Here is a 23,579-nt window from a genome sequence, read left to right as displayed (position 1 = left end):
CATTTGCTATGTTGGTGCCGGAAGTGTGGCGACACTTGTGGGCTACCCCCAGAACACTCTACGCAAAGATGCATTTCACTGTGTGTTTCCATGTACATGTGACAAATAAAGATCTTAATTGTGTTGCCACTTCAGGGAGCTATGGACTTGTACCCCACAATTTCTTTCTACATCAATGCTCCTGAGGGTGCTGCTTTTTACTGTATACTTTCTTCTTGTGTTTGTCAGGAGCAGATACTGTCTGACTAATTTGATTGAATTCTATGAAGCGGTAACAAAGTGTATTGATGAGGGCAGGGCAATAGATGTGACTTACATGGACTTTCATAAGGTCTTTGTCAAGGTCTCACATGGGAGACTGGTTCAAAGGATTAGTGCGTACCACCAGACTCAACAACAGTTTCTAACCCAGATTGTCAAACTCTTGAAAGGACTTCTCATATGCTAAAAGCTGAACTCTTGATCTCCCAATCTACCTCACATGGCCCTTGTATGTTTTATGTCTACCGGCACTGCACTTTCTCTGTAACTGCAACACTATATTCTACATTCTGTTTCCTTTTTATTACCTCAATGTAATTATGTATAGCATGATCTGTCTGTATGGCATGATCTGTCTGGATGGCATGCAATTCAAAAAGGTTTTCATAGTATCTTGGTACACATGACAATAATAAACCAATATCATCAATTATGAGGGGTATAGGTAGGGTAGTCTGGAGAAAACTTTTCCCCATATAAGCAAAACAAAAGAGTTGGTCATTGACTTCAAGAAGGGGGTGTGGTGCACACGCTCCTGTTTACATCAATGGTGCTGAGGTTGAGAGGGCTGAGAGCTTCAAGTTCCTAGGATCGAACATGACCAATGGCCTGTCCTGGTCCAACCACATATATGCCACAGCCAAGAAAGCTCACCAGTGCCTCTACTTCCTCAGGAGGCTAAAGAAATTTGGCACATTTCCTTTAACCCTCGACAATTTTTATTGAGGCACCATAGAAAGCATCCTATTTGGATACATCACAGCTTGGTATGGCATCTACTCTGCCCAAGACTGCAAAAAGCTGCAGACAGTTGTGGATACAGCTCAGCACATCACAGAAACTAGCCTTCCCACCATGGACTCTGTCTACACTTCTTGCTGTCTTGGTAAAGCAGCCAATATAATCAAAGACCCCACCCACCCTGGACATTCTCTCTTCTCTCATCTCCCATCAGGCAGAAGATACAAAAGCCTGAAAGCATGTACCACCAGGCTCAAGGACAGCTTCTGTCTCTGTTGTTATAAGACTACTGAACGATCTCTTAGTAAAATAAGATGGACTCCTGACCTCACAATCTACCCTTGCACCTTACTGTCTACCTGCACTGCACTTTCTCTGTAACTGTAACACTTTATTCCGCACTCTGCTATTGTTTTCCCTTGTACTACCTCAATGCACTGTTGTAATGAAATGATCTGTATGGATGGCATGCAAAACAAAGTTTTTCACTGTACCTCGGTACAATTGACAATAATAAACCAATTTACATAGTTATATAAGAATTAAGCAAAACTAGAGGACATAGGTTTAGGGTAGGGGGAAGAGATTTAAAGGGGAAATGAGGGGCACCTTCTTTACCCAGAGAGCAGTAAGTACCTGGAATATATTAGCTGAGAGAGTGGTTGAAGCTGAGTCATTAATAGCATTTTATGAAGTGTCTAGATCAGCACTTGAATCATTGAGGCATAGAAGGCTATGGACCAATTGCTGGAAGATGTAATTAATACGTATGGGTGCCCAATACGTAAGCAAGGACGAGTTTGGCCAAATGGCCCATTTCCAAGCTATACAATTTTATGGTTTGTAAAGTAAGTTGCTGCTGTTTGCTGTAGAATAGACAATCACTGACCTGCTTCCATCTTTGAGTTGGCCATCAGCATTTGCCGCAGATGCTTCAGAAGCCCTGGCCAACTAAAGGTACTGAACTGCAAAGAAGTGTCAGACATCTGTGGGATGTTCATCAGGCCTAGTAATTTATACTCTGGATGTGTTACCAAACTTCCTAGAAGATCACCTGCAGACAGAAAAAAAATCAAAGATTAGTTGCTACCTTTAAGATAATGATTTATTAATAGCCATTACAGCACAGTGGACACCAAATCTATGGTGGCTCTCTGAAGATCACTCTAATCAGTCCCATATCCCTATTCTATCCCCATAACCCTTTGTTTATTTCCTTCAATTACCTATCCAGTACCAGCATATCCTCATAACCACAGGTCATTACCATTCACACCAATAAAGGGTGCTGGGATCGTTGTTGTTTATCATCTATACTAATGATTTAGATGATAATGTGGTAAACTGGATCAGGAAATTTGCAGATGACACCAAAATTGGGGGTGTAGTAGACAGTGAGGAAGGCTGTCAAAGCTTGCAGCGTGATCTTGACCAGCTAGGAAAATGGGCTGAAAAATGGATATGGAACAATGCAGACAAGTGCAAGGTGTTACACTTTGGAAGGAAAAACCAGGGTAACACGTACACAATGAATGGTAGGGCTCTGAGATGTGTGGTAGAACAAAGGGACCTGGGAATACAGATCCATAATTCCTTTAAAATGGTGTCACAGGTAGATAGGGTCGTAAAGAGAGCTTTTGGCACTTTGGCCTTCATAAATCAGGGCATTGAGTACAGGAGTTGGGATGTTATGTCAAGGTTGTACAAGATGTTGGTGAGGCCAAATCTGGAGTATTGTGTGCAGTTCTGGTCACCTACCTACAGGACAGATATCAATAAGCTTGAAAGAGTGCAGAGAAAGTTTACAGGGATGTTGCCGGGACTTGAGGATCTGAGTTATAGGGAAAGGTTTAATAGGTTAGGACTTTATTCCCTGCAGTGCAGGAGAATGAGGGGAGATCTTTTAAGGTATACAAAATTATGAGGGGTATAGATAGGGTGAATGCATACAGGCTTTTTCCCTAGGGTTGGGTGAGACTAAAACTAGAGGACATAGGTTTAGGGTGAAAGGTGAAATATATAAGGGGAATCTGAGGGGGAACTTCTTGACTCAGAGGATGGTGTATGGAACGAGCCGCCAGTGGAAGTGGTAGATGTGGGTTCAATTGTGACACTTAAGAGAGGTTTGGATAGATACATGGATGGGAGGGGTTTGGAGGGATATGGTCTGGGTGCAGGTAGATGGGACTAGGCAAAAGATCAGGTTGTCATAGACTAGATGGGCTGAATGGCCTGTTTCTGTGCTGTAGTACTCTATGACTCTAAAACGTTCTTCCTCACGTCCTACCTGACATTTTAACTAAAGCTTTAAACCAATGTCCTCTAGTCTTTGTAAAGTGATCTGATGGGAACAGCTTTTCTTTGTCAACCTTATATAAACTTATTTTCCCGTCATGAAACTTGCACCCTCTAGTGACATATACTCCCTGCCTGATTGTGAAGGTACTACAAATAATGAAACCTGGAGAAAGGAATAAATGGAAAAGGGCACAGTTAAAAAATGGTAGGTTTCTTCTTACCAAGAGGATTTGAGCCATATTCTGTCGCATGCCATCCGGTGCATGCTGGTTGCAAGACACTTGCAAGTTGGTGAGCAATTACTTTGTTGATGTCTGTGAAGGAGATCTGTTTTATATTCACCAGCTGTGAACAAATCCTGTGAATGATGTCATTCTCATGAATGAGTAGTGCATCCGACGACTGATACAAGTGAGACAGCGTCAGCACTGTATTGTAATTCTGGACAATTACCTGAAAAACAAAATTCTCCTTAAGAGAAAATGAAATCTAGAAACACAAAATGCCTATAAGATTCCTACTGCCTGGAGTTATCCTTCCTCCTTATGTTACCCAGTGAAACATCTCTTTGATATCCCACTAGAATATTCTAATACAATGTTGGACCATCCCACTTCCTGCTGCATTATCAAGTACCATTGAATCAACCTTCTAAGATATTTCACTGCCTAGCCATTGTTCCTGTGTTGCTCCCCTGCTGGCTGCAATGAACTCATTGCTTCCTGTGTTACCCCATGGAAGTGTCCTGCCATCTTGTCCCCTTCATCACTCTCCCACCCCTGAGATTAGAGGCCCAGTTGTAGCACCCAATTACATTTCTATTGTTTAATTTTACATCAACCCTGCATCTAGCCTGTTAAGCCTTGAGGAATTTTGTACAATTCTATGACTTCACCTCTCATTATTCTAAATCAAAAGATATAAACCCAGATTGCTTAAATTCTCCTCTTACAACAAATCCATCAATTAAGAGCAGCACAGTAGAACTGCAGATGGTGCAGCTGCCTCACAGCTCCAGCAACACAGGTTTGATCCTGACTTCTGGAGCTGCATATGTGGTACTTGTACATGCTCTGTTATCATGTGGGTTTCCTTCAGATGCTCCAGTTTCATCCCACATTCCAATGACATTCTGTCTGTTAGGTTAATTGGCTATTGTGAATCACCCCTAGTGTCAAGGGTTGGTGGGAGATTCAAGGGATGGTAATGGGCATGTGTGAGAGAATAGATTACTGGGAAATAAGAGAGTGGACTGGTATTGATAATATTACCTTGAGGACTGGCATAGACTTAATGTGCTGAATGACCTATACTTAGAACATAGAACAGTACGACACATATTGTAAAGGAAAATGAGAAATGTTTAACACAGTTTTTTTTAGTGGTTAAGTGACTCAAGTATGTTTGAGCATTTTGTGATTATTTCATTTCATAATTTTTAATGTCTAAGAGACATTCAAACTCTAAGTTTTCAAAGTTCCAGCTAAGCCAGTTAACAAGACTTGGTCAGCTCTCAGGTTTTTTTATTCTCTATGGGTAGCTCACAGCAAGCACAACCTCACTGGACTGTTTATGCAAATTGTTTGCACAGGATACGATTTCAAAATTTACACAACAGCAGTCTGGGAGTATAAGTCTGGAGAAGGATTCTGACAAAGTACAAGATGTTCATAAACTTGCACTGTGGACTTGTAATTGGCAAACTTCAATATCGAACAGTGTGGGTGAAACATTTTAGGAGAATTAAAGTACTTAGAAAATAAGGGTCTAAAAATATCCGTGGGTAGACATACATAAATCACTATACATAGCATTGCAGATTAATAAGGTCACTCACTGGGGTTCACTTCTTAAGAAGTAGAAATAAAAGCTTAGGTTACATTCAATTTGTAACCTTGGTTAAACCACACTTGCTGTGTGTGCAAATCTGGTCCTCCTATTAAAGGAGCTACTACTTAATGAATAAAGCAGCATAGCAGTTAATTTACTGAACTATTATTCAGAGGGAGGCTATTGATTAGGTGTTCTGATGACTGGTCACTATTTACAACATTAATTGTTTCTTTCTCCATAAATGATGCCTAACCTGCTGAATATCTTCAGCATTTTCTGTTATTATTATTGATCCAAACACAAATTTGATTCACTACAGGAGCCAGGGAATTTTAATTCAGGTAATTAAATAAATGTGGAAATGAAAAGCCAGTATCTATAATGGTGAACATGAACCTACTAAATCCTTATTCGACAACGCCTGACCACATTTGAAATGCACAATAAGCACAGCCTTACCAATGATGTCTGCATTCTCTAAACAAGTAAGTGTATTACTAAAATGAGGCAGAGGCTCTCAAAAAGTACAAAAAAGGTTTATTAAAATATCCGTAGAAACAAACCCATCTTTTCAGGGCAGCATTGTAGCTCTGCAGATTGTGCAGCTGCCTCACAGCTCCAGCAACATAGGTTTGATCCTGACTTCTGGAGCTGGCCCTGTGGAGCTTGCACATTCTCTGTGATCTTGTGGGTTTCCTCTGGGTACTCCAGTTTCCAGTGACATGCATAAACCTAGTCTGCTTAATCTTTACGTTGGTAACTGAAGTCAATCAGGATAAGTTCAGGTTTCAATAAGTATTAAAATATAAAGAAACCTTCAAGGCAAAACTCAAAATGATTTATGATTTATGGATGCTGTCAGGGGCCAGGGAGAAACCTAGAGTTAATAAAAATGTAGAATGCTGGAAACACTCAGCAGATCAGGAAGCATCTGAGGAGAGAGAAACATAGTTAATGTTTCAAGTAAGGCTTCCAGCATCTGCAGAATTTATCACTTTTCAAGGAACCTGAATGATATCTTCTCTAATCCAAGCCTCTTGACAGATGTCCTTTCATGTATGCTTCGACCTCATTCATAGCTAGTTTGGCAGTCAGTGTTTTCATCCAAGGCCAAAAAGAACTTGTACAAAAAACTTGCATCTTACAGCATCTCAGCACTTTATCAATGTTTTACAGGCAACAAAATACTTCTAAACAGTCACAGTCTTCTCCCAATAGTGTCATAAAATCCACTACTTCCTCTTGTGACATCAGTTTCACACTTCATCCAAAAGACAGCATCTCTCCAATGGAGCAATACTCCAGCTGCACCATATGTCAATGCTGAACTGGGGTGTAAGTCTGGATTACATAAGAAGTAGAAGGGTTGGGCCATTTGGCCCATCAAGCCAATTCTGTCATTCAATAAGCTCATGGCTGATCCGCCACAATACTATCTTCCTGCACTATCCCCAGATCCCTTAACGTTCAGAGTCTGTGCATCTCAGTTTCAAATGCAACTTAAATGAAATCTGAGCCTCCACTGTGTTCCAGGGTATACTGAGTGTTTATATTATTCCAAAGATTCACCACACTTTGAAAGATTTTTTTTTCACCTAGAGTCTTCATAGAGTTGTACAACATAGAAACAGGCCCTTCGGTCCAACACGTCCATGCCGAACATTTTGTCCATATAAACTAATCCCATTTGCCTATTTACTTGCATTAGGACCATATCCTTCTGTGCCTCTAACTCCTCAGTTAGAGGAAACATCCCATATTGATTCTTCCAAGAAATTTGTACATTTGAATTAGGCTACATCTTATTCTTCCAGATTCTATATAGATGTCTAGGCTTTAGCTCTAGGTTTAGAAAAAGATCCACCTATGAAAACAAGTATATCCTTTTTTAGAAAAGGAGACCAAAATTGTATACATTACTCAGATATGATACCATAAAGACATTTTACTCTTATCCTAAAATTCTCTGACATTAGAAGTCAACACATCATTTGCCTTTCTACCGGCAGCTGCATCTGCATGTTAGCTTTGTACAAGGACACCCTGCTCCCTTTGAAGACACCTCCCCATCTCCCAACAAATACTCAACCTGAGAGGTTAACCTCACATTTTCGCACATTGTACATCATCTGCCATGCTGTCACCCACTCACTCAACTGGTCTACATCCTCTTGAAGGCTCTTTAGTTCCCATTATCATTCAAATTCCCAATTAGTTTTAACAGTATTTACAGAATTTTTGACACTGCATATCTGCTCCTTTTTGAAGCATGATTGATCCCACATAAATAAAAGAGCTCATTGCACCATTGTGGGTACTGCTCCCTGGAATCCACCTATGAAAACAAAACCAAGTATCTGTTCTAGTCATTTTAGTTGACTTATGGCCCAAGTAGAGAAAAAAGCTACAAGTTCTGATAAATATATTTTACAAAGATTCCAGTTTGCTGACAATTTATATCCTGCTAACAATTTTGTTTAACTTTTACCATTCTACATTTACATTAGCATAAGTGGGACACTGCATCGGTACAAACTTCATGACAGGACAGGTATCTAGCCTACCTCTCCAGTTCCATAAGGCCATGTGAGTTGATTCAGTATCAACGAGTGTGGGTACCTATCCCGCAAGCACTGAGTGACAAATGTACCCAACCCGGACCCAGTCCCTCCAGCCAGACTCATCATTGTCAAGAAGCCACTGAGCCGCTCACATTTCTCAGCCTCCTGTTGGACCAGGTCCATCACAGCTTCTTCGTGTTGGGGACCATGAACGCAAAACCTGAGCATCAGAACACATAGAAAACACAATTTTACTGAGGCTTAGATGAGGGGAAAATAGAAAAGAAAAGAAAGTGGATGTAGTGTACATGGATTTTAGTAAGGCGTTTGATAAGGTTCCTCATGGAAGGCTTATTCAGAAAGTCAAGAGGCATGGAATCCAGCAAAACTTGGCTATGGATTCAGAACTGGCTCGCCCATAGAAGACAGAGGATGGTGACAGATGGAGCGTATTGTGCCTGGAGGTCGGTGACCAGTGGTGTTCCGCAGGGATCTGTTCTGGGACCCCTGCTCTTTGTGATTTTTATAAATGACTTGGATGAGGATGTGGAAGGGTGGGTTAGTAAGTTTGCTGATGATACAAAGGTTGGTGATGTTATGGATAGTGTAGAAGGTTGCTGTAGATTACAACAGGATTTTGATAGAATGCAGGCCTGGACTGAGAAGTGGCAGATGGAGTTCAACCCAGAAAAGTGTGAAGTGATACACTTCAGGAGATCAATTTAAGGCAAAATACAAGGTTAATGGCAGGACTCTTAGCAGTGTGGAGGAACAGAGGGATCTTGGGGTCCACGTCCATAGATCCCTCAAGGTTGCCACATAGGTTAATAGGGTTGTTAAGAAGGCATATGGTTTGTTGGCCTTCATTAGTCAGGGTATTGAGTTCAAGAGCCATGAGGTAATGTTGGAAATCTAAAACTCAGGTTAGACCACGCTTGGAGTATTGTGTTCAATTCTGGTCGCCTCATTATAAGAAGGATTTGGAAGCTTTAGCGAGGGCGCAGAGGAGATTTACCAGGATGTTGCCTGGATTGGAGAGCATGTCTTATGAGGATAGGTTGAGTGAGCTTGGACTTTTCTCTTTGGATTAAAGGAGGGTGAGAGGTGACTTGATAGAGGTGTACAAGATGATAAGAGGCATAGATCAAGTGGACAGTCAGAGACTTTTCCCCAGGGTGACAATGCCTAACACGAGGGGACATAATTTTAAGGTGATTGGAGGAAGATAAAAGGGGGATGTCAGGGGTAAGTTTTTTTTAATAAACACAGAGAGTGGTGGGTGCAAGGAACATACTGCCAGCAGATACATTAGGGACATTTAAGAGACTCTTAGACACATGAACGATAGAGAAATGGGGGCTATGTGGGAGGGAAGGATTAGATAGATCTTACAGCAGGATAAAATGTTGGGCCTGTACTGTGCTGTGTTCTATGTTCTAATGCCCTGCATTTCTCTATCACCTTTCACAACCTCAGGACATCCAAAAGCCTTTTAAAGCAAATAAGGTACTTCACTGAAATGTAGTCATTGTTAGAATGCATTAAATGAAGCTTCAATCTGAATATAGTATGATCCCAAAACAACAATGCAATAAAGACTAAAATTTGTGAAGGACCTGAGCCAATGACTCAAGTATAATGTGTTACTTACTGAGTCATGATGAGTGTGCTGTTAAAAATACATGGAGTATTTCAAATAGCTAAAGGAATAATTTTGAGACAGTACACTACCAGCTTGGTTTGATTTAATTCTCAATTGACTTGGAGGATTATAGATTTGAACTACTTTAGAGCTCTAACCAGAAGTAGAACTGGAGAGACAGGAGTTGGGAAGAAAGGAAAAACTTCTTCTTAGGAAATACCATCACTGATCAACAATGCAAAGCGCACTCAAATAATGAGTGGCAGACACATCAGTCAGTGCACATCCCTTTCCCAATCATGTTAATTTTCAGAGGACAACATTAAATATTATTGCAACCCGCTTTGGTTTCTATGAGAAAAGAAAAATGGAGTAACAGAAAATGTTTTTACAATTGTTAGATTCAATCTTACCCATTTGCCCAATTATTTCCGGATCCTTGTTTCTGACAGAAAGCTGATTGAGCTCCATATCTCCAGCACCCTGAGTTTGCAGCTTTGGACACAGTGTGGCTGATGACCTTTGGCTCCATGTCAACAAGAACAGCCCGAGCTACTGGTACTCCTGCAAATCATACAACTGCTAGTCCCTTACAACTGACATTTCAGGTAATGAAGCATAGCAGAGGAGATTTCACCTTAGAGCTTGCATCAAAATTATTTTATTTTAGTAACCCAAATGAAGAATGTTGGCTCACAGCAGGAAAGAGGACAAAGGAAATAGATAGGCTATGTTTGTTTCGCCTAGAGTGAAGGAGGCTGAGGGGTGACCTGATAGAGCTATATATAACATTATGAGGGGATAGATAGGGTAGATAGTAAAAAGCTTTTCTCAGTTGTGGGGGTGCTTAAGGCAAGAAGCCATAGGTTTAAGGTGAGAGGAAGGAAGTTTAGAGGGGAGATGAGAGGAAGGAAGTTTAGAGGGGAGATGAGGGAGAGTTTTTCTACACAGAGAGTGGTTGAAGTCTGGAATGTGCTGCCTGAAGAGGTGGCAGGGGCAGATACTTTCATGACATTCAAGAAGCATTTAGATAAGCACTTAAATCACCATGGCATAAAAGGCTAAGAACCTAATGTGGATAAATGGGATTAGTGTAGATAGGAAGCAATGGGCGTCATGGACATGGTGGGCCAAAGGGTCTTTTTCTGTGCTACAAGATTCTATGACTACCTATAAGGCTGAGGACCAAGTGCTAGGAAATGGGATTAATTCAAAATCATTTTAGACCAGGATTAAGGTGATCAGCTGAATGATCCGCTTTGTACCCTTAGTTGTTTTGATTCAGTGGAAAGACATTGGCCCTGATTTTTAGGAAGAGGACAGTTCTGGGCAACAAGAAGCCTCACCGTCAGTGCCGCTGCTGAAGAATCGCTCCTGTGAAATGCTCCAGTAATACTTGCTCTCGCTCCAGCCACTGTGGCCATCTGTGCTCACCACTTCAAACAGTTGCTGCCCAACCTGGTTCCCGCACTGGCCAAGTTGTACCACCACAAGTGACATGACAGCTGCAGTCCCTGTTCATACAAATAGCATAGAATAAGCCCAATAACCTGCTGCCCACCACAACAAAAGCACACAGTTATCACAGTGAAAAATAAAGACTGCTTCCGGCAGCATCAGCAGGCCGATGGCAACCAGAACACCACACAATTCTCCAGACGTGGCTTAACCAAGCATTTTATAAAACTTAGCCCTGATGCACTACGGCATAGCCAATGAAGACAAGCATCCCACATACCTTCTTCACCACCATACCTATCTGTGGACTTGTACCCCAAGGTCCCTCTGTTCATCAACACTCCCTAGAGCCCCACTATTTAATGTGCAAGTCCTACACTTGTTTGCCTTCCCAAAATGCATCACCTATCACCTTGGATTTGCCATTACTCCACCAAATTCCAAGGTGACCTATATCATGCTGTAGTCTTAGACAACCTCGCTTGCTATCTACATCACTAGTTTACCTGTCATTTCCAAACTTATTTATCAAACCTGTCTACCTCTATCTCTACTTTCAGGGAACTATATACCAGTACACACAAAGTGCTTTGTGTATTGCTCCAGATTCCAGCATCTACAGTCTCTTGTGTCTCCTGTATACATGTGCATCCAAGTTTTCCTGTTCTACAACACTCTCCAAGGCCCTGTCATTTACTGTGCAAGTCCTGCCCCGATTTAACTTACCAAAGTGCAACACCTCACACCTGCCCAAGTTAAATTCCATTTGCCATTCTTTGACCCACTTCCCCAATTGATCTAGATCCAGACGTAATCTCAGATAACCCTCTTCACTGTCCACTATACCAACAATTCTGGTGTCATCTGCAAACTTACTAACCATATTATTGACATTGTCATGGAGTCAATGGACCATGCAGGATCTTGACAAAGGCCTTACTAAAGTCTATATGGACAATATCTACCACACTCCCTCCATTAATGTGCTTCGTTATCTTCTCAAAAAATTCAACCAAATTTGCAAGACAGGATTTCCCATGAACAAAGTCATGCTGGCTATCCCTAATCAATCCCCACCTTTCCAAGTGAAATCCTATCCCCTGAGGCTTTTCTCCTGTAGTCTCCTATGACTGATGCAAGACTCACTGGCCTGTAGTTACCTGGATTATCCAAGCTGCCCTTCTTGAATAACATTTGCTATCCTCCAGTCATCCAGTACTTCATCTGTGCTAACAAAGTTGCCAAGATGTCCATTGTGGCCTCAGCAGTTTTCTCCCTTCCATTCTACTTTTGCCAGGTCTTGCCCTATCATTTTGAAATCAGCTCTCCCCTAATTTAGGGTCCTAACTTGCAGACCATCCTTATCCCTTTCCGTAACTACCTTGAAACTAACAGAATTAAGATTATTTTTCCAAAACACTCACCCACTGACACTTCCACCACTTGCTATTCTTCTCTCCTCTAACTCTAACTGGAGGTATGCTCAAATGTTTGTCTGTTCTATCCATTAATTACAGATTCTGATTATCATGACACATTTTGTTACCTGGTCCTGTCTCCTTATAAAACTTTCTAAATTTCCCCTATCTAGAACTCTCACCAAACATTCTGAGTTTATAGCCTTATCTATAGCTTTTGTCATTCAGTTAACTGGGACACATGCCCCAGCACAATTCAATGCTATAACGGGCTACAAAATATAGTCAGGAAGCATCACTGACAACAACGCATCCTTTCCCAATGAAAATGCATTCTATGCACATTTTGAACAGAAGGGCAATGAATTGACACCACCCAATCCGACAGCCTCCAAGTCACCTATACCCTCACTCACCCTTGCAGATGTCAGATCAGCCTTCTGGAGAGTGCATGCACAGAAAGCCTCTGGCCTGGATGGAGTCCCCGGCTGTGTCCTTAGATCCTGCACAGATCAGCTGGTGGGTGTATTTGCAGACAGTTTTAACTTCTCTGTACTTCAATCGGAGGCTCTAACCTGCTTTAAAAAAGACCACTATCAACACAGTGCCAAATAAAAATAAGGTAATGTGCCTTAATGACTATAGCCCCGTGGCTCTGACATCCACCATCATGAAGTGCTTCAAGAGGCTGGTCATGGCATATATCAACTTCTGCCTCCCAGACAACCTCGACCCACTGCAATTTGCCTACCACTGAAATAGGTCCATGGCGGATGCCATCACTCTGGCCCTACAGTCATCTCTGGAGCATCTAGATAATAAAGGCACTTATGTCAGACTCCTCTATTTATGGACCACAGCTCCAACTTCAATACCATAATTCTAAACAAACTCATCTCCAAACTCCTAAACCTAGGACTCAGCACCTCCCTTTGCAACTGGATTCTTGAGTTCCTGACCAATAGACCGCAATCAGTAAAGATAGGTAGCAAAACCTCTGCCATGATCATTCTCAACACTGGTGCCCCAGAAGGATGTGTCCTCAGCCCCTTACTCCCAATGCACTCACAACTGTGTGACCAGATTCTGCTCTAATTCCATCTACAAGTTTGCAGATGTGACCACTGCAGTGGGCCAGATCTCAAATAATGACAAGACGAAAGAGATAGAGAGCCTAGTGGCATAGTGTCAGGACAACAACCTTTCCCTCAATATCAGCAAAACAAAAGAGGTCCCTGTTGACCCTCACCAATTTTTGTAGATGCACCATTGAAAGCATCCTATCTGGATGCATCACAGCTTGGTATGGCAAATGTCCTGCCCTAGACTGCAAGAAATTTAAGAGAGTTGTGGACACAGCTCAGTCCATCATGGAAACCAGCCAATGGACAAACTTTATCCTTCAGACTTCGTAGGTTTTGATTTGGAAGACGTCGGGACTTTGGAGCAGATAAGTTTTTTCTTTTTGTTTAATAGAGTTTTTATTATAAGGGTTAGTTTTTATAAGGTTCTTTTTTGTTTTATAAGTTTTAATCCGGAATAGTGAGGGCTGGACTGCACAGGCGCATGACGTCGGCAGTTAAGGCGCGGGCAGTTTAAAAAGCAAACCGCCATATCCAGCGGGCAGTGTCAGAATGGGCAGGTGAGTGAGAGGGAGCAGAGTGGTTGGGCTTTGGCTCAAGGGGTTCAGGCACTAAAGGGGCAAGGCAGGTGAGTAGCTGGTAGGTAAAGGTAAGGTTTACCTGTTATCTGTTATAAATTTTTAAGTAGGAAAAACTAGGGGGAAAAAAGAATTAGTTCAGGTGGAGGACATGGTGGTGTGCTGCAGCTGCTTGATGTGGGAGCTCGTGGACAGCAGCAAGGTCCACGATGGCCACATCTGCAGTATGTGCTTGAGGCTGGAGGAACTTCAGCTCACAATTGATGGGTTGGAGTTGCAGCTTCAAACACTGTGCAGGATCAGGGAGGGGAGAGTTATGTAGATACTGTACATAAGGAGACGGTCACCCCCCCCCCCCCCCCCTTAGAGCAGGTATTACTGGAGTCCAGGAAGTAGATAGAATGGTGACTGTCAGGGGAGGGAAAAGGGAAAAGAAAATGAACAGACAGATAGAGCAGAGGACCCTGGAGGCTGTTCCCCTCAATAACAGGTTTTCCACTTTGGAGGCTGTTGAGGGAGATGACCTACCGGGGCCTAGCAGCAGTAGCCAGGTCTATGGCACTGGGACCGATCCTGCTGCTCAGAAGGGAAGGGAGGAGAAGAGGAAGGCAGTAGTGATAGGGGACTCGATAGTCAGGGAAACAGATAGGAGGTTCTGTGGCAGTGAGCATGAGTCCCGGATGGTATGTTGCCTTCCAGTTGCCAGGGTCCGGGATGTCACTGATCGGGTCCACAGGATTCTAGAGCGGGAGGGAGAACAGCCAGAAGTCGTGGTTCATGTTGGTACCAACGACATGGGTGGGAAGAGGGATGAGGTCCTGAAAAGTAAGTTTAGCGAGCTAGGCAGAAGGCTGAAGAACAGGACCTCAAGAGTAGCGATTTCTGGATTGCTGCCAGTGCCAAGCGATAGTGGAGGTAGGAATAGGAGGAGATGGCAAATAAATGCGTGGCTGAGAAATTGGAGCAGGAGGGAGGGTTTTAGATTTTTGGATCATTGGGATCTCTTCTGGAGAAGGTGGGACCTGTACAGAGAGGACGGGTTACACCCGAACCTGAGAGGAGCCAATATCCTTGCGGCCAGGTTTGCTAGGGTGGCTCAGGAGGGTTTAAACTAGATTATGAGGGGGAAGGGAACCAGAGGAGTAGGTCAGAGGAAGAAGGGGATGGAGAAAAGTCAGATCTAACAGGTAGAAAGGCTTTGAGGAAGGAGAAGCAGAGTACAGGCTATAAAAGTAGAAAGGTGGATGGGCTAAAGTGCACTTACTTAAATGCAAGAAGCATCAGGAATAAGGGAGATGAACTGAGAGCTTGGATAAGTACATGGGACTATGATATTGTGGCTATTACAGAGACATGGCTGACATCGGGGCAGGAATGGATATTGAATATTCCCGGTTTTCAGTGTTTTAAAAGGGATGGGGGGGGGGGGAGAAGAGGAGGAGGGGTGGTGATACTGGTCAGGGACACTGTTACTGCTGCAGAAAGGGTAGATAATGTAGAAGGATCCTCTCTAGAGTCAATATGGGTGGAAGTTAGGAACAAGAAAGGGGCAGTTACCCTCCTGGGAGTATTCTATAGGCCCCCCAGTAGCAGTAGGGATACTGAGGAGCAGATTGGGAGGCAGTTTTTGGAAAGATGCGAAAATAATTATTATAATGGGAGACTTCAACTTTCCAAATATTGATTGGCACCTACTTAGTGCCAAAGGTTTAGACGGGGTGCAGTTTGTTAAGTGTGTCCAGGATGGATTCCTGACACAGTATGTTGACAGGCCGACTAGAAGGAATGCCATACTAGATCTAGTTTTAGGTAATGAATCGGGACAGGTGACAGATCTATCGGTGGGTGAGCATTTGGGGGACAGTGACCATTGTTCCATAACCTTTAGAATTGTCATGGACAGGGATAGGAGCAAAGAGGACAGGAAGATATTTAATTGGGGAAAGGCGAATTATGAGGCGATAAGGCGAGAACTTGGGAGTGTAAATTGGGATGACATTTTTGAAGGGAAATGTACTATGGAGATGCGGTCGATGTTCAGGGATCTTTTGCAGGATGTTAGGGATAAATTTGTCCCGGTGAGGCAGAGAAGGAATGGTAGGGTGAAGGAACCGTGGGTGATGAGAGAGGTGGAACAACTAGTTAGGAAGAAGGCAGCAGCATACATAAGGTGTAAGCAGCAAGGATCGGACAGGGCTCGTGAGGAATATAGAGTAGCAAGGAAGGAACTTAAGAAAGGGTGAGGAGAGCGAGAAGGGGACATGAAAAGGCTTTGGCGAGTAGGGTAAAGGAGAATCCCAAGGCTTTTTTCTCGTATGTGAAGAGCAGAAGGATGGTTAGGGTAAAGGTAGGTCCGATTAAAGACAAAGGTGGGAGGATGTGCCTGGAAGCTGTGGAAGTGGGTGAGGTTCTCAATGAATACTTCTCTTCAGTATTCACCAAGGAGAGGGGTCTTGATGATGCTGAGGACAGTGTTGGTGAGGGTAATGTTCTAGAGTATGTAGATATTAAGAGAGAGGATGTGTTGGAGTTGTTAGAAAATATTAGGACAGATAAGTCCCAGGGGCCTGACGGAATTCCCCAGGCTGCTTCGTGAGGCGAGGGAGGAGATTGCTGAACCATTGGTTAGGATCTTTGAATCCTCGTTGTCCACAGGGATGGTACCGGAGGATTGGAGGGTGGTGAATGTTGTCCCCTTATTCAAAAAAGGTAGTAGGGATAGTCCAGGGTATTACAGACCGGTGAGCCTTACGTCTGTGGTGGGTAAGCTGTTAGAAAGGATTCTAAGAGATAGGATCTATGAGCATTTAGAGAATCATGGACTGATTAGGGACAGCCAGCATGGCTTTGTGAAGGGAAGATCCTGCCTCACAAGCCTGATAGGGTTCTTGAGGAGGTGACCAGGAAGATTGATGAGGGTAGTGCAGTGGATGTGGTCTACATAGATTTTAGTAAAGCGATTGACAAGGTTCCGCATGGTAGGCTTCTTCAGAAGGTCAGAGGCCAACGGATCCAAGGAGGCTTGGCCACGTGGTTTCAGAATTGGCTTGCCTGTAGAAAGCAGAGGGTTGTGATGGAGGGAGTGCATTTGGATTGGAGGCCCGTGACTAGTGGTGTCCCACAGGGATCGATTCTGGGACCTCTACTTTTTGTGATATTTATTAACGACTTGGATGAGGAGGTGGAAGGCTGGGTTAGCAAGTTTGCAGATGACACAAAGATTGGTGGTGTTGTGGATAGCGTGGAGGGCTGTCGAAGCCCGCAGAGGGATATTGATAGGATGCAGAGCTGGGCTGACAAGTGGCAGATAGAGTTCAATCCAGAGAAGTGTGAGGTAGTACACTTTGGAAGGACAAACTCCAGGGCAGAGTACAAGGTAAATGGCAGGATTCTGGGCCGTGTAGGAGCAAAGGGATAGAAACATAGAAAACCTACAGCACAATTCAGGCCCTTCGGCCCACAAAGCAGTGCCGAACACGTCCCTACCCTAGAAATTACTAGGCTTACCCATAGCCCTCTATTTTTCTCAGCTCCACATACCTATCCAACAGTCTCTTAAAAGACCCTATTGTATCCGCCTCCACCACCGTTGCCGGCAGCCCATTCCACGCACTCACCATTCTCTGAGTAAAAAACTTACCCCTGACATCTCCTCTGTACCTACTCCCCAGCACCTTAAAACTGTGTCCTCCTGAGGCAACCATTTCAGCCCTGGGAAAAGCCTCTGACTATCCACCTGATCAATGCCCCTCATCATCATATATACCTCTATCATGCTCCCCCTCATCTTCTGTCGCTCCAAGGAGAAAAGGCCGAGTTCCCTCAACCTGCTTTCATAAGGCATGCTCCGCATTCCAGGCAGCATCCTTGTAAATCTCTGCACCCTCTCTATGGCTTCCACATCCTTCCTGTAGTGAGGTGACCAGAACTGAGCACAGTGCTCCAAGTGGGGTCTGACCAAGGTCCTATATAGCTGCAACAATACCTCTCGGCTCCTAAATTCAATTCCCCCAGCAATAAGCTTGGTACGATGACTGCTCTGCCCAGGACCACAAGAAATCGCAGGCAGCTGCAAACATAGCCCAGTCCATCACAAAAAAAACAGCCTCCCCTCCATCGACTCTATCCACACCTCGCTGCCTCAGGAAAGCAGCCAACATAATCAAGGACCTCCCCCCCCACCCTCTCCTCTCCCCCCCCCTCCATAGGGAAGAAGATACAAAAGCCTGAAAACACGCACCACCAGGCTCAAGGACAGCCCCCACCCCATTGTTATAAGACCATTGAACAGACCTCCCGCACGATAGAGATGAACTCATAAACTCCCACTCCACCTTGTTGTGACCCTTGCATCTTATTTGTCTGCCTGCACTGCACTTAACTGTAACACTATACTCTGCATTGTTTTTTTTCTTTTTACTTTCTGGGGCTTCATATCCACAGATCACTGAAAGTCACTTCACAGGTCAATAGGGTAGTTAAGAAAGCTTATGGGATGTTAGCTTTCATAAGTCGGGGGATCGAGTTTAAGAGCCGTGAAGTGATGATGCAGCTTTACAAAACTCTGGTTAGACCACACTTATAGTACTGTGTCTGGTCGCCTCATTATAGGAAGGATGTGGAGGCGTTGGAAAGGGTGCAGAGGAGATTTACCAGGATGCTGCCTGGATTAGAGAGTATGGATTATGAGGAGAGACTAAAGGAGCTGGGGCTGTTCTCATTAGAGAGGAGGAGGATGAGGGGAGACATGATAGAGGTATACAAGATATTGAGAGGAATAGATAGAGTGGACAGCTAGCACCTCTTTCCCAGGGCACCAATGCTCAAAACAAGAGGACATGGCTTTGAGGTAATGGGTGGGAAGTTCAAGGGAGATGTCAGAGGGAGGTTTTTCACCCAGAGAGTGGTTGGTGCACGGAATGTGCTGCCTGGGGTGGTAGTGGAGGCTGATACATTGGACAAGTTCAAGAGGTTGTTAGATAAGCATATGGAGGAGTTTAAGAAAGAGGGATACGTGGGAGGAAGGGGTTAGATAGTCTTAAGTGTGGTTTGAAGGGCGGCACAACATGGTGGGCTGAAGGGCCTGTATTGTTCTGTGGTTCTATGGTTCTTCCCCAGTACTGGAGTCAGTTCCCCAGGGTTGAAACCCATTTCTCTCACACCAAATTTTGAAGTACAAGTTCAACACTCTGATCTTATCTACCTTGTGCCAATTACCAAATGGCTCAGGGAAGTTATCCTGAATTGTAGTTGTGCTTTTTCAGTTTAGACACAACAACTGGACCTTTCCCTTCCCACTCCAAGTTTTCTCTAGCTTTGAGGAGACATTCTTAACCTTGGCACTGTGCAGGCAATACAGCTTTCAGGAGTGATGCTCACAACTATAGAGAAAGTGTCCTTTGCCTTGATAGTGATGTTCCTGAGTACCACTACATTCTTTTTCATTCTCCCTCTGTAATTAGTTTGCTCATCCTCTCTACTGACTTCGCTCTTATCCACAGAGATTCAAAGGATCTCATACCCATTGGACAAGTGCAAGGGCTGAGACTCCTCCAATTTTAAGGTCTGGATCCCTGCACTTGTCTCACTTGCAGTTACGTCCTCCTGTCCCACTTGATTGACGAATTCTCCAGTATTTTATCTAAGGGATACAATTTCCTCCTGAAACAAAATATCCAGGTAATTCCTCTCCCGCTCCTATCAGTCAGTATCCAGAGCTTCAACTGCAGCTCATCAACTCCTCAAGCGCACCACTTCCAAAACTACCCACCCTACTACCCCTTCAAGCAACCCCTATTTGCCCCACTGGGCGCAGAATCAGTTGTTTCCACAATGAGTTTTGAGATGAGGCCATTGAACAGAAATAAAAACAAATCATCCTGGATCCCTGAGGAGAAGTGCAGCAGCCCCTCAGCATCACCTCCCACATCTCCAAGACTCCTTCTCACCTTTTTCCCTCAGATGTTATCCAGCTTCCCCTTAAATGTGTGTTGTTGACACAATTCACTCAGTTTGAAACCATATCTCCATTAACACAAACCTGATGGAAACAGACCGGCGGCACCTCCAACTGAATCGACTCCAGGCTTTTTGCCCCTTCACCCCTAGTGGCGGCGGCTGAGGAGATATCGCGACCAATTGGGACGGCGGATGGAGTGACGGCGGCCTGAGCTTTGGCCAATGGGGATAGTGGATGGGCCGAGGCCGCAGTTTTCTGTTGTGAGGGAAATGGCGGCGGCTGGGCCTGCGGAGCCTCCGAGCGCCGTGTCCCGGTCCGTGCGGCCCCATAACATCGTCCCTCGGCTGCAACACGGGCGCTACACGGGGCATGGGCCCACCAGAGTGTCGCAGGTAGGCCAAGGGATAAGATAACGGGACTTGTTGGAAGGGCTCCGAACAACCGGGGACTCGATTTACCAGCGGCCGAAACGCTGCCTGGGATCCAGGTGCGGAGGGGCGAAGGTAGCGGCTGCGGGCCGGGGTTTGGCGAATGGGGGCGGTGGCTGCGCTTTGTTTCGAGGCTCTTGGTCCGCCTCACTGGGATGCAGGGTAAGGGCCCCCACCACCAAGAAATCTGGCACCAAGTTTTTTGCTGGGGTGTGTGTGGGGTAAACGATTTCAGTCATACGAGGTTCAGAATAGTTGACGAAAAAAGCTTATAATCCTGTGGGGGAAAACTTGGCCAGGGGAAGGTTAATTTTGAATTATAATCAAACATGTTTGGGATAAAAGGGAAAAGAAAGTCGATGATTTTAGGAAGAAATTGAAGCCAGGAGAAAATCTAAGCATGGAAATGGATACTTTGCTCTTGGAACAATAAGTCTACTTGCAATCGTTGTGACCTAGTGACATATCCACTGTAAATGTTGCTAATTTTGAAGGTTTTTTTTGTTTCTGTCTCTAACAATTCCATCTTATTTTATTGTACCTGATAATTTGTAAAACCTGGGGTTTTGGATTGGGGAGTGGCCAAAAGCTTTAAGAAATATATCTATTACCTCAGTGATAGAAGCATAAAAAAATGGAGTAGGTATTAGCAATTTGGTTCTTTGGGCCCACTGTAACGTGATTGTGGCTGATCATTCCTTTTCAGTACCCTATTTCTGCCTTCTCCCCATTAGAAGTTTCCACGTCGCTTATTGGATTGTCTTGATTGAGACATGGACTGAATTCTCACCTCCACTTGTGTGACACTGAAGCTGCCTAGGACTCTGAAATGTGCAGAAAGGCACTACAGACTGCACTCACCTTGGACCTGTACCCCAGTGATATTATCTTAAAACCAATACTGGAAACATTTACCAGGATTTGGTGGAGGTGGTGTAGTGGTTAAGTTACTGGACTAACAATTCATGGTAGCTGTACAACTTAAGTTTAAACTTGGAAATAAAAAATAATTGCTAGTTGTCAGTATGATGAGTAGGAATCTTAAAAACCTATCTGCTTCACTAATGTTCTGCAGGGTAGGAAATCTGCCATTCTTCCTTGGTCTGGCCTTTGTGTGACCAGTACCATAGCAACATGATTGACTCTCGAATGATCTAGCAAGTCAATCTGTTCGTGCGCAATTCAGGTTGAGTAATATATTTTGCCTGTGATGCCCAAATCGCACAAAATTTGGCTGAATTAAAAAGATAGGGAGTTTATTTGAATGTTAACTCTTTTTTTCCCCTCTCCCTCTCTCAATAAATGCTGTCTTTCTTGCCAAGTGTTTCCAGGATTGGGTGTATTTTTTTTCAGATTTCCCATGTTGGTAGATTTTTTTTGTTCTTACAAGACTCATTTGCTTTCTGTTAATTGAGGCTGTATGTATGCTCGCTGCTCAGAAGAGCATTCTTGTCTTGTCTCCCTTTCTATTAACATGACAAATTGGATATTTTATTTGTTTAACTTATTATTTTTGAGTTTTGGCCTTGAATTTTGTGGGGAGTGGACCAAGGTAAAGGTGGGGTGGAATGGTGGTGGAAAGATGTAGCAGATTTGCTCCAAAATTGATGTGGTGGAAACCTTGAGTAGAGTTCAGCCAGGTCATCAGCGACCATCAGTCTCTCTTGAATTTGTCCCCTAATGCACAAATCACATTGTTGATCTTTCTTCATTTCTTCTCACTGCACAACATTATCTGCTTATGTGACTGTCGTTTTCACAAGATAAACTAGAGCCTAGAGTTGAATGGTTGCCAGATTGGAGGATAGTAGGTATCCATTGGTGTTTCCCAGAGATTAGTATTGGGCCACAGCTCTTTATTGATGAATGTTAATAAAATTATTTTATTTTGATTTTCAAACTTCATAGAAGTTTTGAAAATGTAGCAAATACTGGTAATATTAGAAATACATGGATATAAGGTAGACATAAGATCCTTTGCAGTTTTTGGAGATGAGTTCCAATGTTCTGACTGAATTGTATTGATTATTGGGCTCATTGTTGTTTGTGAGACACGTGTACAAACTGGCTTTATTGTAAAAGTGCTTTATTGGCAGTGAATGAGTCAAGGAACATGGAAACGGGTCCTTCGGCCCAACTGGTCCATGCCAACCAAGATTCCCATCTATGCTAGTCCTATTTACCTGCGTTTGGCCCATATCCCTCTAAACCTTTCATATCCATTTCCCTGTGCTAGTACCTTTTTTGTACCTGCCTCAACCACTTCTGGCAGCTCATTTCATATACTGACCACCTAGGTGGGAAAGGTTGCCCCTTGGGTTCCTATTAAATCTCTTCTCTCTCACCTTAACCCTATGTCCTTTAGTTCTTGATTCCCCACCCTTGTGGGGGGGGGGGGGGGGGGGGGAAAGACTGAGTGTATTGACCCTATCTATGCCCCTCATGAATTTATACACCTCTATAAGATTACCTCTCAGTCTCCTATGCTCCAAGGAATACAGTTCTAGCCTATCCAACCTCTCTCCATAACTCAGTCCCTCAAGTTCTGGCAACATCCTTGTAAATCCCCTCTGCACTCTTTCCAGCTTACTGGCATCTTTCCTATAGCAGGATGACCAAAACTGACCACAACGTTCCAAATGCAGCCTTACCAACGTCTTGTACAGCTTCAACGTAACATCCCAATTTCTACACTCAGTCCCCTAACTGAAGGCCAGCATGCCAAATGCTGTTTTCACCACCCTGTCTACCTGTGACGCCACTTTCAGGGAACCATGTACTTCTACTCCTAGGTCCCTTCTATTCGTTGAGAGTCCTACCTTGATTTGTCTACCCAAAATGCAACACTTTGCACTTATCCAAATTAAACTCCATTTGCCATTCCTTGACCCAGTTACCCAGCTGATCAAGATCCCTCTATAAATCCTGATAACCATGTTCACTGTCAACGACACCACCTATTTCAGTGTTAATCCTTTAGATTGACTAAAATATTCTAGGTGCTAAATTGGACTGCAGAAGCTCATGATGGGAGCTCTTTTTATTATTATTATTCATTCAAGGCATGTGGGCTTTACAGGCTGTGCTAGCATTTAATTGCCCATACCTAATTGTCCTTGAGAAGGTGGTGGTGAGCTGCCTTGAACTGCTGCAGTCCCCCTGCTGTTAGGGAGGAAGTTTCATAATCATGATGCAGTGACAGTGAAGGAACAGCAATGTATTTCCAAGTCAAGATGGTGTGTGGTTTTGAGGGCAATTTCCACCTGGTGGTATTCCAAGCTTTTGATACCTTTGTCCTTGTAGCTGGTAGAAGCCATGGA

General features: G+C 43.7%; 2 protein-coding genes across 5 annotated transcripts in view; one reads left to right on the top strand and one right to left on the bottom strand.

Annotated features, from left to right (window-relative positions):
• tubd1 (tubulin, delta 1) overlaps positions 1–19,966 on the bottom strand; it is a 36,416-nt gene extending 16,450 nt beyond the window's left edge. Inside the window, exons 1-7 of one of the 4 annotated variants that reach the window (XM_052031164.1) lie at positions 19,913–19,966; positions 12,629–12,787; positions 10,683–10,850; positions 9,750–9,900; positions 7,698–7,914; positions 3,522–3,753; positions 1,892–2,056 (exon numbers count right to left, since the gene is read on the bottom strand). In XM_052031164.1, coding sequence (XP_051887124.1) covers positions 1,892–2,056; positions 3,522–3,753; positions 7,698–7,914; positions 9,750–9,900; positions 10,683–10,836 — 919 coding nt within the window. In that variant the 5' untranslated portion in view covers positions 10,837–10,850; positions 12,629–12,787; positions 19,913–19,966. Of the gene's footprint in view, positions 1–1,891; positions 2,057–3,521; positions 3,754–7,697; positions 7,915–9,749; positions 9,901–10,682; positions 10,851–12,628; positions 12,791–19,820 lie in introns of those variants that run through there. The other 3 variants (XM_052031165.1, XM_052031163.1, XM_052031166.1) reach the window with 3 other exon arrangements.
• A 95-nt stretch (positions 19,967–20,061) lies between these two features.
• Positions 20,062–23,579, top strand: part of LOC127578749 (short transient receptor potential channel 4-associated protein-like) — an 85,954-nt gene continuing 82,436 nt past the window's right edge. Inside the window, 1 exon segment of the mRNA XM_052031162.1 lies at positions 20,062–20,223. Within this exon segment, the coding sequence (XP_051887122.1) occupies positions 20,101–20,223 (123 nt within the window). The 5' untranslated portion in view covers positions 20,062–20,100.

The sequence above is a fragment of the Pristis pectinata genome, chromosome 16, assembly GCF_009764475.1.
Source record: "Pristis pectinata isolate sPriPec2 chromosome 16, sPriPec2.1.pri, whole genome shotgun sequence".
Taxonomy (NCBI): Eukaryota; Metazoa; Chordata; class Chondrichthyes; order Rhinopristiformes; family Pristidae; genus Pristis; species Pristis pectinata.
This window is presented reverse-complemented; position numbering and strand designations above follow the sequence as displayed.